The sequence below is a fragment of the Penicillium cinerascens genome (assembly GCF_028974065.1).
Source record: "Penicillium cinerascens strain IBT 15544 chromosome Unknown contig_16_segment0_segment0, whole genome shotgun sequence".
Taxonomy (NCBI): domain Eukaryota; kingdom Fungi; phylum Ascomycota; class Eurotiomycetes; order Eurotiales; family Aspergillaceae; genus Penicillium; species Penicillium cinerascens.
Window position 1 is genome coordinate 2,644,984 of NW_026695286.1, and position 12,280 is coordinate 2,657,263.

The 12,280-nt window shown below is 52.6% G+C and overlaps 7 protein-coding genes across 7 annotated transcripts; 1 reads left to right on the plus strand and 6 right to left on the minus strand.

Annotated features, from left to right (window-relative positions):
* Window positions 1-475: 475 nt before the first annotated feature.
* Window positions 476-1,301, minus strand: N7498_000978 (uncharacterized protein; the record flags this gene model as incomplete). Its single annotated transcript, XM_058448041.1, has 3 exons — window positions 476-525; window positions 584-721; window positions 1,019-1,301. 3 exons carry the CDS (start codon window positions 1,299-1,301, stop codon window positions 476-478), a joined length of 471 nt encoding a protein of 156 aa, XP_058313452.1.
* Window positions 1,302-2,168: 867 nt separating this feature from the next.
* N7498_000979 (uncharacterized protein) lies at window positions 2,169-2,645 on the minus strand (the record flags this gene model as incomplete). The annotated part of the gene is made up of 1 exon (XM_058448042.1): window positions 2,169-2,645. One exon carries the CDS (start codon window positions 2,643-2,645, stop codon window positions 2,169-2,171), a length of 477 nt encoding a protein of 158 aa, XP_058313453.1.
* A 799-nt stretch (window positions 2,646-3,444) lies between these two features.
* Window positions 3,445-3,927, minus strand: N7498_000980 (uncharacterized protein; the record flags this gene model as incomplete). Its single annotated transcript, XM_058448043.1, has 1 exon — window positions 3,445-3,927. One exon carries the CDS (start codon window positions 3,925-3,927, stop codon window positions 3,445-3,447), a length of 483 nt encoding a protein of 160 aa, XP_058313454.1.
* Window positions 3,928-4,974: 1,047 nt separating this feature from the next.
* N7498_000981 (glycoside hydrolase family 125 protein) lies at window positions 4,975-6,679 on the minus strand (the record flags this gene model as incomplete). The annotated part of the gene is made up of 3 exons (XM_058448044.1): window positions 4,975-5,243; window positions 5,293-6,500; window positions 6,552-6,679. 3 exons carry the CDS (start codon window positions 6,677-6,679, stop codon window positions 4,975-4,977), a joined length of 1,605 nt encoding a protein of 534 aa, XP_058313455.1.
* Window positions 6,680-7,049: 370 nt separating this feature from the next.
* On the minus strand, window positions 7,050-8,778 carry N7498_000982 (uncharacterized protein; the record flags this gene model as incomplete). The annotated part of the gene is made up of 9 exons (XM_058448045.1): window positions 7,050-7,189; window positions 7,239-7,415; window positions 7,473-7,616; window positions 7,665-7,689; window positions 7,747-8,028; window positions 8,082-8,260; window positions 8,323-8,567; window positions 8,622-8,677; window positions 8,728-8,778. 9 exons carry the CDS (start codon window positions 8,776-8,778, stop codon window positions 7,050-7,052), a joined length of 1,299 nt encoding a protein of 432 aa, XP_058313456.1.
* A 180-nt stretch (window positions 8,779-8,958) lies between these two features.
* rad18 (E3 ubiquitin-protein ligase RAD18) lies at window positions 8,959-10,240 on the plus strand (the record flags this gene model as incomplete). The annotated part of the gene is made up of 3 exons (XM_058448046.1): window positions 8,959-9,487; window positions 9,534-9,657; window positions 9,718-10,240. The coding sequence occupies 3 exons, from the start codon at window positions 8,959-8,961 to the stop codon at window positions 10,238-10,240; spliced, it is 1,176 nt and encodes a 391-aa protein (XP_058313457.1).
* Window positions 10,241-10,346: 106 nt separating this feature from the next.
* On the minus strand, window positions 10,347-12,047 carry N7498_000984 (putative vacuolar sorting protein SNF7 family protein; the record flags this gene model as incomplete). Its single annotated transcript, XM_058448047.1, has 5 exons — window positions 10,347-11,039; window positions 11,095-11,289; window positions 11,347-11,568; window positions 11,629-11,917; window positions 11,998-12,047. The coding sequence occupies 5 exons, from the start codon at window positions 12,045-12,047 to the stop codon at window positions 10,347-10,349; spliced, it is 1,449 nt and encodes a 482-aa protein (XP_058313458.1).
* Window positions 12,048-12,280: the final 233 nt, after the last annotated feature.

The window sequence follows — 12,280 nt, forward strand, 5'->3', positions numbered from 1 at the left end:
GGAGTACTCCATATTCCTTGACGATCTTCGACAAATTCGGCTTTTTTTGGGCATAGGCGGCTTCGCTGGCCTCGATTACACAAGATTCTGGAATTTCGGGCTGGTTATGACGAAAAACGATGGATAATGGAAAATTTGGGCCTACCGGGGCAGCGCACCCTCACCGCCAGGTGGGGGGCGCTATTACGAGGCACTAATACTCCGTACTTTGTTACTTTTTTTTTTCTGAGTTCATTAGAGGCCGCGAAGGAAATAGAGGCCAGTCGAGGCCCCGCCGATCTTTGGCAAAAATCCCACTAGAGGGTTCCAAAACACGTGCTGTTGTCGTACTAGGCCGAACGGGTATAGAGCTTCGTAAACACTTCCGCGAGACGTGCTAGTCTCTATGTGGCCGTAGTCTAAGGACGAAGTTTTGACCATCCTGATCTGAGGGGGGGGGGGGGGAAATGCGAACGGGCTCATGGCTCCTTTCTCTTCAAATCCCACTCCGCTGGATCTGCCACCCTTTCACATAGCGAATCATGGCTATTAGTAAGTTAACCAGCATGTTGTAAAGAGAGTATGCAGCATGGTGAAGACTGACACAAAGTACCAGACGGCGACGCGCACTCGCAAGAGTACCCCCGGCGAGCGGACTTGCGGAGGATGATGGACGAACACCCGCTCCCCACACTGGTCCCGGGGTTGGTTGACTCGGAGTCTTTGGCCGGCGATGCGGCGACTAAGCAAGCGAATATTGTATTGGACCGCTTCAATGCTGCGTTGGCTAATAATGATGCTGCCTCTCTCGAGGCCTGCTTCTATGCTGATCAAGCATTCTGGAAAGACCAGCTCGCACTGACGTACCATTTGCGCACTTTCAAGACTCCAGGAGTAATTGCAGCAAGCCTCCTAGAGACGGAAAAGCTGAGAAGTATCTCGAAAGGAATTGCTGTTGACGGTGCAGCTCTGTTTCTCCCAGCTACCCCGGTTCTTGTAAGAGAATGCCGCATGGACACGCAATAGAACACAGACTTACAATGTATTTCGCATAGCAATTCATTGACTGCCCGATCGTGTTTCGAACTGAATCGCCTGGCGCCACTTGCCGAGGCAAGATCCTCTTCTTGCCTGTTAAGACCGAGCTCCAGGGCATGGAGACAATTGAGTGGAAGATCTGGATTCTGAGTACTAGACTGGAGGGTCTGGATCTCCAGGCTGAGGATGAAAGTCTGCTTCAGGCTGCAGCAAGACGATTCGATGATCTCGATTTCGAGACCGATGTCTTCATCATCGGAGGCGGTAACGCGTAAATTGCACATCCAAACTGCCCAAAGAAGCGGCTTGCTAACACGCTGGAATCTGTAGTGCCGCTGCCCTGTCAGCTAGGCTGAAGGCCCTCGGTGTTGATAGTGTTATGGCCGAGCGAAATCCCAAGCCGGGTGACAACTGGGCGCTTCGGTACGATTGCATGCGCTTCCATATCCCGACATCCTTCTGTGAACTGCCATTCATGTGTAAGTGGTTGCAACCTATATACCTGGTGATAAGATGTATTGACTCCTATTTAACCAGGCTATGACAAGGAACTCCAAACACCTCACCTTCTTTCCCGACGTGAGCTTGCGTCACAGGTTGTACGATATATCGAGACCTTCAACCTCAACATTATCAACTCGGCGAAGATCCAGTCAACGCGCTATGACCCGTCCACGGAAAGATGGCGGATCAAACTCCAAACGCCCGCTGGTCAGCGTACTGCAGTCTCGAAGCATCTCGTCTTGGCAACTGGTATTGGATCGCAGAAGCCCAATATGCCACAGATCGCAGACAGAGATCTATACCAGGGAATCAGTGTCCACTCGGCACAATATCTGAATGCAAAACAACTGGTGGAGAAGGGTGCCAAGGTAGGCAAGCACACGATGGAATTGGAGATGCCTGGAGTGCTTATCATGACTTAGTCTGTCCTCGTGATAGGATCCGCCAACACAGCCTTCGACGTGCTCGAGGACTGCCACGCTGCCGGTCTTCAACCGACAATGAATGTCCGCTCTCCCACATACATCATCCCCGTCGACTATGTCTGCGACAAGATGAGTCTGGGAGCATACGACTTTGGCGTCGAGGCAGCTGACAATCTTTTCTTGACATTACCGGCAAGTGTAGATGGCCAGCTCGCCCGCGGGCTATTCGCGATGTTCGCATCCAAGGAGCCGAAGCGGTATGAGGCTCTGGAGGCAGCCGGATTCCCCGTTCTTGATAGTAGTCACCCCACCTCGGCCTTGATGCATAACTTGCTCGAGAAGGCCGGTGGGCACTACGTCGACGTGGGTGGTACCAAGCTGCTTGTGGAAGGCAAGGCTGGTATGAAGGCGGGAGTCGAGCCTGTCGCGTATACTGCGACCGGTCTTCGATTCTCGGACGGGAGCACTGTCGACGCAGATGCTATCGTGTGGTGCACTGGATTCTCTGACGGTAATCTGTGCAGCACCGCAGCGGAGATTCTCGGTGGTAGCCCCTCTGAGTTGAATGGAACTGCAAATGGTGTGAAGACCATGTGTGAAAGCAAGCACCTGCTCGGCCCCCACGAACTCGCCGAGCGTGTCGACGCGACTTGGGGAATTGACGACGAAGGTGAGATTCGCGGTATGTGGAAGCGTCATTTGCGCCTTGATAATTTCTGGGTGATGGGCGGCTATACTCAACAACACCGATGGCACTCGCGCACTCTGGCGCTTCAGATCAAGGCTGCACTGGCGGGAGTTTTGCCTCCAGCCTATCGTGACACTCCTTCGCCACGAGCCAAGTAACTTGTGTAATTATGCCAGCTGCCAGTCAATGTATTATGCTTTTTATGCACTCTCTTCATCAGGTTCGTATTGAAAGCACTTGCCCGGGTCAATCGAAAGACCCGATCAATTCCTAAACCAACCAAGGATGGCGCCGATGGCACCTGCGGATAATAGTTTGCCTTACGCAATCCCCTCGAGGCAAGGTAAAAGCGGCTATAGTGAGAGAAGAAAATCAAATTTATATCAGTTAATGTTCTAGACCAGAGTGGAAATGGAACTTGACTTGGCAGAAAAAGAGATATCATGTCTTGACAAACTCCAACGGAAAATAACCATGATCGGATGAAAGCATGACAGGGCCAAGGAAAGATGATGCTGCCAAGTGTATCAAGACCGACAGGAAGAGCAAAAACCCCCCTTTCCATGGCTCGTATGAGCTAATCGCATGTGGCTCTGAAATCGATCCTTGCGACCAAATGTTTTATTGCACTGGGAATCAGGACATTTAAACTCGTCTGGAGATACATGTGTGGACTTGATATGTCGCCACAGGCAGGTTTCACGCGAGAAACTACCCGGGTATGAGCAGCCTTCCCAGTGGCATTTGAATCGACCGTAGTGCTTCAATCTGGAGTGAAAGTCATAATGAGACGTGCACGGTGCCAAAGATCTATAGGCGAGGAACATACTCTGTGCTGGGAGGCTGCGGCTCGTTGTGGGAAGACTTCTCTTGTGTACGAAAGTGGTGCTTGCAACACCTGATATCCGTACCACGAGGCTGTACAGAAGTCGAAGCGGAACCGGAAGCGTCGAGCTCAGGACTGCCCATCAGGTTCATCCAAGGGAAGTCTCCTGTGCCGCTGGTATTGCTGGTGGAGCACTGACTCGAACCTGAGCCGTCAAACCAAGAGATACTCGTAGTATCGAGCTGTGTGGAGGGAGGGGTCATCAAGGTGCCTGGTCCAAGCTCTGGGGAGAGTTGTATGGCGGAGTACTGCAAATAAGGAGAAGAACTACTCTGGCTCGCAAACGAAGCGGCAGGTGGATGATGAGTGGGTACCCAAGGACACAACGGATGATCAGTGTCCCAGCCTGCCAGATCGGATTCAGTGTTTGCTTCATCAGGGTTGATAGTATGTAGAGAAGTGGCCATGGTGGATTATTGAACGGATTGATATGCTAGTAAGTTCCAAGTTCCCCCAATAAGTTTGAGGCTGTGGTTAAGCTGTAGGTAGGATCCATGGATAGGAAAGAAAGAGGAATATCGAATAAATAGGGTCGATCAGGGTCGTCGTTAAGTAGCAGCTCTACCTTGCAGCATAGAGATCCCGATCCGGAGAACCAGCCTTGAGTCAAACCAAAAGAATGTGGCCTGTGCTGGGAGCCTCAGCGTTGCCCAGCCGCCCAAACGTCATGGAATCCCCCTGGATTAACGTTCCTATGGTAGAGATGGTACTTTGGTAAAGATCGTGACTATTCCGGATTTCCTGCAGGCAACAGCTACTTCACATGCATGATGATAACCTTTCGGGTGGGGAATCCGGGGCTAGGGATGAGCATTGGCGATCTCCTATCTCTTGAGGCCACGCGGTTTGTGCCCAAAAATACTCCATTGGCCCTATTCAACTTTCCAAGGATTCTTGTTCTCCCACTTGAGCCTTGGCCCGAGCTGGTTACCACGTGCTTGGGTTTCAACTGTAACCATAAAAAATCCCCCCAAGGGACAACATGTTTGGCTAGAATGACGTTGTTTCAGTATGCACTCTCCCTTGTTAAGTGCTCCTGGAACCAAAGATAGTGAAACCGGGATGGTTCTAGACCCAGCTGAAGAAGGTAAGACCCTGCAGGCACACCACGTCCCCGGTATAGGGCTGCAAGATGTGACCACTCAGATGTGGTGCAGCATGCGAGGGTATCCGGAAGTGGACAATCACGAGAGACGGACCTGTTTGGGATGTTCGAACAACAGATCTCCATCCGATCGGAGTTGGCGGCACGGAAGCTTGGACGGTGGGGAAGGGAAGGGCTGACCCGAACGGGAAAACGGGCGCCCGCACCCTATTTTAGAGTGGTCCAATCACCGATACGACCCACCTCCATCCTCTTGCGGCTCCAAACAATTCTCACTTTACAAAGATAAATATATATTCTTCTCGATAATAATACATTCCCAAGGGGGGGGGGGGGGTCAACGGCTCTTTTAAATACTATACGGCTTCGCATCCTCGCCAAAGATCAAGTGCGGGCGCTCCTCCGCAACTTTGAGAAGAGTCTCGGAAAACACGGAGTTGGCCCAGGCGAACCAAGGGCGAGTATACTGCTTGATGTTGGTGACGTTGATAGACTCGTGCACGAGGCCGAGCAGACTCGAGTCGCGGACCAGGTTGATGCACTCCATGATCTCGGTGTCGTTGTCGGAAGTTTGAGCTTGCACAAGAAGGGACATGGGCCAGGCGTTCTCGAGACCGACTGTTTTCGTTAGTAAATTGCCACTGTACAGTTGACACGGATCACTTACTGTGAGGACCGCCGATGCCGTGGAAGTCGGGTCCCTCGAGATAGTAAGGGTTACCGGACTTGTCGGTGATCATCTTACGAGTGTTTTGGTAGGTCTTGTCGCTCGCATCGAGGAAGCCCAGGTAGGGCAGAGACAGGAGCGAGGGGATGTTGGCATCGTCCATGAAGATGCGCGAGCCATAGCCGTCAACCTCGTAGGCGTAGACATCGCCGTATTTGGCATGGTTGAAGATACCGTGCTCGCGCACTGCCGCGGCAAGCTTCTTACCACGCTGCTCCAGCTCGTCGGCCAGGTCGTCGTGGCCACCAGCCTTCTTGAGAACCTTGGCGATCTTTTGAAGCTCAACCGACATCATGGCATTAGCCGGGATGAAATATCCCAGAATCGTGGCGTCGTCGCTAGGGCGGAAAGCGCTACGAATGAGACCGGTGCCACTGTTGAGCGGGTTGCCGATACCGCCCAGGTTCAGAGTCTCGGTGCCAATAGTGGTTTCACGCTGGAAGGTATACTGGTTGGGGACAAACTGGTTCTCGGAGTTAAAAGTCGGCTGCGACTGCGCGTCAATGGTGTCAAGGAGCGTCTGAAGGGCCTTGAACCAACGGTCGGTCAGGAACTCGGTCGAGCCGGTGTTCTCGTGGAACTCGATACCCAGCTTCAGGAAATGGGCGAGCGAGTCGAGTTCGTACTTGCACTCGTACACAAAGGATTTCTCATACCCGGGGTGAACGGTATCAACCTCGGTGTTTTTCTCGGGCTGGATGCCACTGACGGACGGTGGCTGGTAGGCATTGCAGTAAGGCGACTGGATGACGTACTCGGACTGAGTCGCAATGGTGCCGAGAATGAGCGTATACAGGCTCTTGTCATCGGTGGCCAGCTTCTGGTAGTTGGTAAGCTGGTTGGTCGAGTCACGCAGCCACTCCGCATCGATGTCGCCAGTCACGATGAATGTCTGCGCGCCAGTCCACACGGCGGTATCCCGCTTGCTTTGTCTCTTGGACGCTGAGCTGGTGCCATTCTGATGCCAGCGGATTGTGGTGTCCAGAGTGTTGGGGAAGGCATTACGGAAAAGCTGAGCAAGGTCCTTGTCAACAAGACGCGAAGTCATATCGTCAATGACCTTCTCGACGGAGGAGGACGAGAATGTCCGGCATGCTGGCGCAGGACGCTGGAAGGGAAGGTTCAGGGGACCGCCACTATAAGGGCCGCTGAAAGAAGTGAGTAAAGCTATTCGCGATTCTAGTGCCGGGACCACTTACTGTGGTGTCTGGGAGTAGGAAGTGTAGTCAGGGCAGGCTCGGCGCAGGACGGCAGCATTGTCGCGTCCAGGCATAGCACCGGCCTGAAGGGCCAACAGGGAACCCACGAACAGTGTGGAGAGAGGCATGATGGGCGAAATGATGGGCAAAAGCACGAAGGGAAAGTCGGGGTAAATAAGAGGGGAGCATAGCTAGTGTCGATCGCCAGCCCGCAACCCAACAGGGGCGCACATTCCTCAATCTCGGAACGTGGAGCACAAGATACACTCCACGATATACCGGGAGTAATCTTGATTGATGACCGGCGAGATAGGGGGCGCAAGGTGACATCGGCCAACATCTGTGTTCGCTTTGGTTGCACTCGACTCCGCAACTGCGGAGACTGCGGAGAGGTGATCGGCGGTGTTTACATTACATCCAGGTACGACTACAGTAGTTTATCTGCATTCGGGCTAATTCAATGCGACTTCATATTAATTGCCCCGAGAGGTAATGCTACTACTTCTTGCCGAAGAACGACATGATATTCCCCTGTCCGGGTTTAGCTCCCTTGCCCTTGGCCACATTGACGGCCGGCTTCTTCTTGGGCGCCGGCTCATCCTCGGAGAAGGACTCCCACGTTGCTTCCTCTCGAGTGACTGTGCGTAGTTAGTATAATTGAGTGATTCGAGGTCAACTGCTTCTTACCCAAGTATCCCTCCTCATCCTTGACCGTCCTCTTCTTCATGACTTGACGCTTGCCTCGTCGGCGGCCGCCTTGCACAGTCACCTCCTCTTTGAGCTCTGCCGGCTTGGAAGGCGGTGGTTGCTCGATGGGAGTCGGCTCACGCACCGGCTCTTCGTCGGCATCGGGCATTTCCTCATCTGTAATGCCGTGAGCGATGGGTCTTCGGCCGTGTATTTTAGGTCCCGGGGTCCTACCGTCTGCGTCGTCATCTTCCATCATGGCCTTGAGCTTCTCTTCTCGCTCTTTTTTGCTTTCGCGGGTGGCTGCTGCCGCGGCTGTGTCGGCGCTATTTGGGAAGAGCTCTTCGGCCTCCTCTTCCGAGGCGTCATCCAGTACAACTGCGGGCCGTGAGCTAACGAGTTGAGTTTCGTATTGAGATAACTTACCATCTTCCGCACCGCTTGGCGTCGCCTTTATTCCGGGATTAATGGTTTGACCTCCATGTAGAACTGACCATGATAGACTTACCGACTCGGCAGGAGTTGATGTCTTCTGCTTTGGCTTAGCCTTGGCGAATGAGCTGAACAGATTGCTCTTCTCGCGCTTGGGAGCTGGCTTTGCAGCAGGCTTTGAGGACGTTTGAGAGTTCGCGGCCGAGGATGACTGAGATTTCGTTTCCTCGGGCTTGTTTTCAGTTTTGCCTGCAGGCGCAGATTTCTCGAAGGGACGTTTGGCAGGGACTGTGGATTCGGTCTTGGTCTTAGGCGCCGAAGCAGTTGGCGGTGGCGGCGGACGAGCTCCCGTTCTCCGCTATCGCCGTTGTGAGACTTTGATAGTATAACGGAATTTAAAGAAAATCCTACCTTGACGTTGCGATTTTGGATCATGCCCCAGTCCTTTCCGCCCTCTAACGGGTCGTCCTGCGCGTATGCAGTAGCGACTTCCCGACACACATCCGTCAAAACATTGAGGTCCTGGAGAGCTGTCGGTTGAACGCTATAGACGTGGATCGTTGAAATTGACTGGAATGTAGCTTTTGCATCTATTCAATGGCCCAAAGTATCAGCGGAACGATCGGCGCACAAACGGATAGACAATGCCTACCCTCCAGATCCTCTTCCCGGGCTAGTATGATCGAGGCAATACGCAACGAGTCGGAGGGGGCGTCCTGATTTGGCATCGAGCTGGGCAAGTAGGGACTGCTCTGCATGACCTCATCTTCGTCGTCCTTCGCATGACCGTTCGTCGCAGGCGGCTCTGGAGGTTTCTGGATTCCCGAGATGACGTAGGTAGCGTGAACACTCTGGGGCTTTTTCGCGTTTTCCTTGCTGTGGAATTCAAATAGCAACCTGCAGTCAAAGTTCATTAGCTGGTCCCTTATCCAGAAGCACTGGATGACACACTGTTTGGCGCGGTTGGCATGGACCTTCAGCGCGCGGCCCAAGGCCCGGTAGGTGATCTGGAATAGATCAGTGGCTGTCGCAAAGAACTACTCAGCATTTTTCATACCGTACGCTGCTCATTGAGCACCTGCTCAGCAAGATACATCTTGGAGTCCATGATGTCTAGAGCTGTAAGTTGGACGACGCGTGCCAAACCACTTAACGCGTATCAGTCAGCGGGTCTTGGCACTGCGCCAACTCCACCTATCTTCTTCTTCAGCTTCACGCGACTGATCTTCTGTCACTATCGCACCGAATTCGCCTGTGCCTGCGCCCGCAGGTTTCTTCGGCTACCCCTATGGCGGAGCCATTTGATATCCCCGACTCCACGGATTGGCTAAATACGCCACTTTTACTACTTGCGCCGCTGGAGAACTCTCTACGATGCCAAATCTGCAAGGACTTCTTCGATAATCCTGTTCTCACTTCTTGCTCACATACATTTTGCTCACTATGCATTCGTCGATGCCTCAGTAACGAGGGCAGGTGTCCTACATGCCGCCTCCAGGACCAAGAACTGAAGCTACGGCGGAACTGGATCGTGCAGGAATTGGTGGAGCAGTTCCAGAACGCGCGTGAACCCATGCTCTCGCTTGCACGGAAGGAAGCGGCACGCCTTACGAATGGAGGAGACGATATTCAACAGCCCGCGCCCAAGAAGCGAAGGGTTGGCTTTTTGGACCAAGACGAGGAGGCCGAAGCAGCGGATCCAGGTTCGCAGCGAATGCGCACTAGATCACGCGGCGTGAAAGTGGAAGTGGCGATGCAAGAGGAGGAGCCGGAGGTTATTGAGGATAGCCAGGATGATGACGAGGATTTTGTTCCAGGTTAGTTTCGTTCTTGTCTGCCATGGCATATCTAATGTGATCGCAGAGGATGGACTTTTCAGTTGTCCTCTCGGATGTGGTCGTAGGATGAAAGAAGCGGTGATGTTCACCCACCTTGATGTCTGTACCGGACAAAAAGCTCCAAGTCCAGCTAAACCGGCAACCTTTGGGTACGTGAAACAAGCGCATGGGAATCTAATGGTATCAAGTCTGATTCAATGCTGTCATAGATCTTTACAACCCCAACGACACGCCACCCAGAATTTCATTGACCCACCCGAAAGACTCCCTGCCATAAATTACTCTTTGTTGAAAGATGGCCAATTGAAAAAAAAGTTTCGAGAGCTAGGCATCCCGGACTGGGGATCGAGGGCGCTCTTGCAGCGACGTCATACTGAGTGGATGAATCTTTGGAACGCCAACTGCGACTCACGGAACCCCAAACCAAAAAGGGAGCTTCTGAATGAGCTTAAGATCTGGGAGAAGACACAAGGAGGGGCGCAAACACCATTCGCATCGGCTGCGGATGAGATTACACGCAAGGATTTTGACAGAGAGAAGTGGTCTTCAAGTCACGATGATGATTTCAAGCGTCTAATCGCAAATGCGCGTAAGAAGAGTGATGCTCAAATAAGGTCCACCATCCCTGGAGCTTTAGCAGCTTCAGAGGACAATGTGCCGGCACCGGCTGGACCTATCGAGATCCCAATGGGGAATGGTGATCCTGTTGTGATCGATTCGGATGGGCCTTGAGCCACATGGCATGAACCCTGCGCCTGCGTGACTGACATCCATGGCTCGTTGCAAATTGACAGCAACCCGAGTATAGGCTCTCGAAGAAAAGTCTTGTTGATGAATACTATTCTGCTGGCAGCTGACCCTCAACCGACATGTTGGAGAGCCTGCCGATGCTCTCTGCCAGTTCGGCGTCGACATCCTTTCCCGCCTGTGCCTGACGAGCTGCCTCGTTTGAGGCCTGCTTGATACTGTCGAGCTCCGCAAGCTTCTTCCTTGTTTCCTCTGCTTCCGCATCCTCTTTCGTCTTCTGGTCACTCCTCTCCAGAGCCTGGAGCTCGTCATCGATCTCACCCTCATCAATGACTGGCGCAGCTTCATTCATGATACCGCCAATCTCGTCAACCTTAGACATCTCTTCGCGCAGCTCTTCCACAACATCTTCAACCCGCTCCGCACCGCCTGTCTGCGCATGCAGTCCGCGAAGAACGCCGGTACTGGCTTCCATGACTTTCACGATTTCTACCTGACCGGCGGCCTGTTCGATCCTTGAGTAGACCTCCTCGAGCTGTGTCAAGGTATTCAGTCGCTGCTGGAGGTTATGCTCGACCATCTTTTTAGATTTGATTGCAGCTAGCGCCGAAATACGGTTCTTGTTAGCGAGTGCTGCCTTTGCAGCTGCATTCAACCCCTCAATCTTCGCTTCCAGGTTCGAGACCTGCTTCGAGATTGTCGATACAAGAGTTTTTATAGACGCGATAGTCGCGTCCTGTTGGGTGATCTGCGGAGGCTCATCCGCAGATTTGAATTTGATTGTCTGGTGATCTCTGATCAGTATCGATAGAGACCTGGTATGTAGATTCCACATTTACCTTGCCATCATACGCAATGGCGCCGCGGTCGCGGGATAGATAGACCAAAAGAACATCAAAATCCGAATCTGAAAGTTCCGTAGCATCGTGGAGTATGGTGGCGAATGCCTCGACGAAGCTTTCTTTCGAGTATATCAGATCCAACTTGGATGAAGTGCCACCAGTGGCCTTTTTAACAGCCAAATCTGCCGCTTCCTATGGATCGAAGCCAATAATTAGAAAAAGCCCATTAATGAAAGAATTACAACCCACCTGCAGATTCTCGACCAGCACCAATTCCTGAACTTGGATCTTCGGCGCAGAGTCGTCGGTCCCCACCACAATGCCTTTCAGCTGCCGCGCGCCCCAGCTCATGACATTCCACGGGCTCAACACGCTGGTGTCAATAAGTTTCCACTGGCTCCTTCGTAGACACCCAGGGTCAGTCTTGTATACCGGCAGTGGAATCATAGTTCGTTTGTTCATTGCTTCCATCTGCAGCCCGCATTAGCCATGGATCCACCCTCGAAAGATCCGCACCTTGCATGAACATACAAAAACAGCACCAAGCGCCACCGGCCTTCCCCACTCAGGAAGCTCCAAATCTCGTAGTAAGGACTCATCAGTACGAAGAATAAGGTGGTCTGTCTTCTTTCGACTGGGAGCCGCGTTCCTTTGCGACGCCGAGGACCCCGAACGCACGCGCACGCCGCGTGACGAGGTATACCCGCGCTTAGCGGCGTGGTTCAGGGCCTGCTCCCAAGCAGCGACATTGACGGCGTATCCATCCGGGTTTGTCTTCTTCTGGAGGGCGAAATCGGAGTAGAGGGAGGGGAGGCGGTTTCTGTCGGGGTTCAGACAAGTCAGCTTAGCTAGATTCAAGGTAGCTGACGGTATAATCTTTGCGTATCGAGGACAACGTACCTTCGGAAGGTATCCTCGTTGTTGAGGATGTAAGTGAGGAGTTCGCTCATGGCTGGCGAGGTTTAAGAAGAAAGAGGGAGGTGGATGCACCGGAGTCAACACCACATGGAAGCTTTATCGATAAGAACAGGTGACCGATAAGAACCACAATTTGGTTATATACTCGGCCGTGGACGAGGATATTTACAAGGATTTTTAAAATAGGTGTATAGTCTGGGTGCACGTAAAACTTAAGGAAGAAGGATTTTCTCGGAGAGATCTATCTACGTGGTCAATTGCAAAG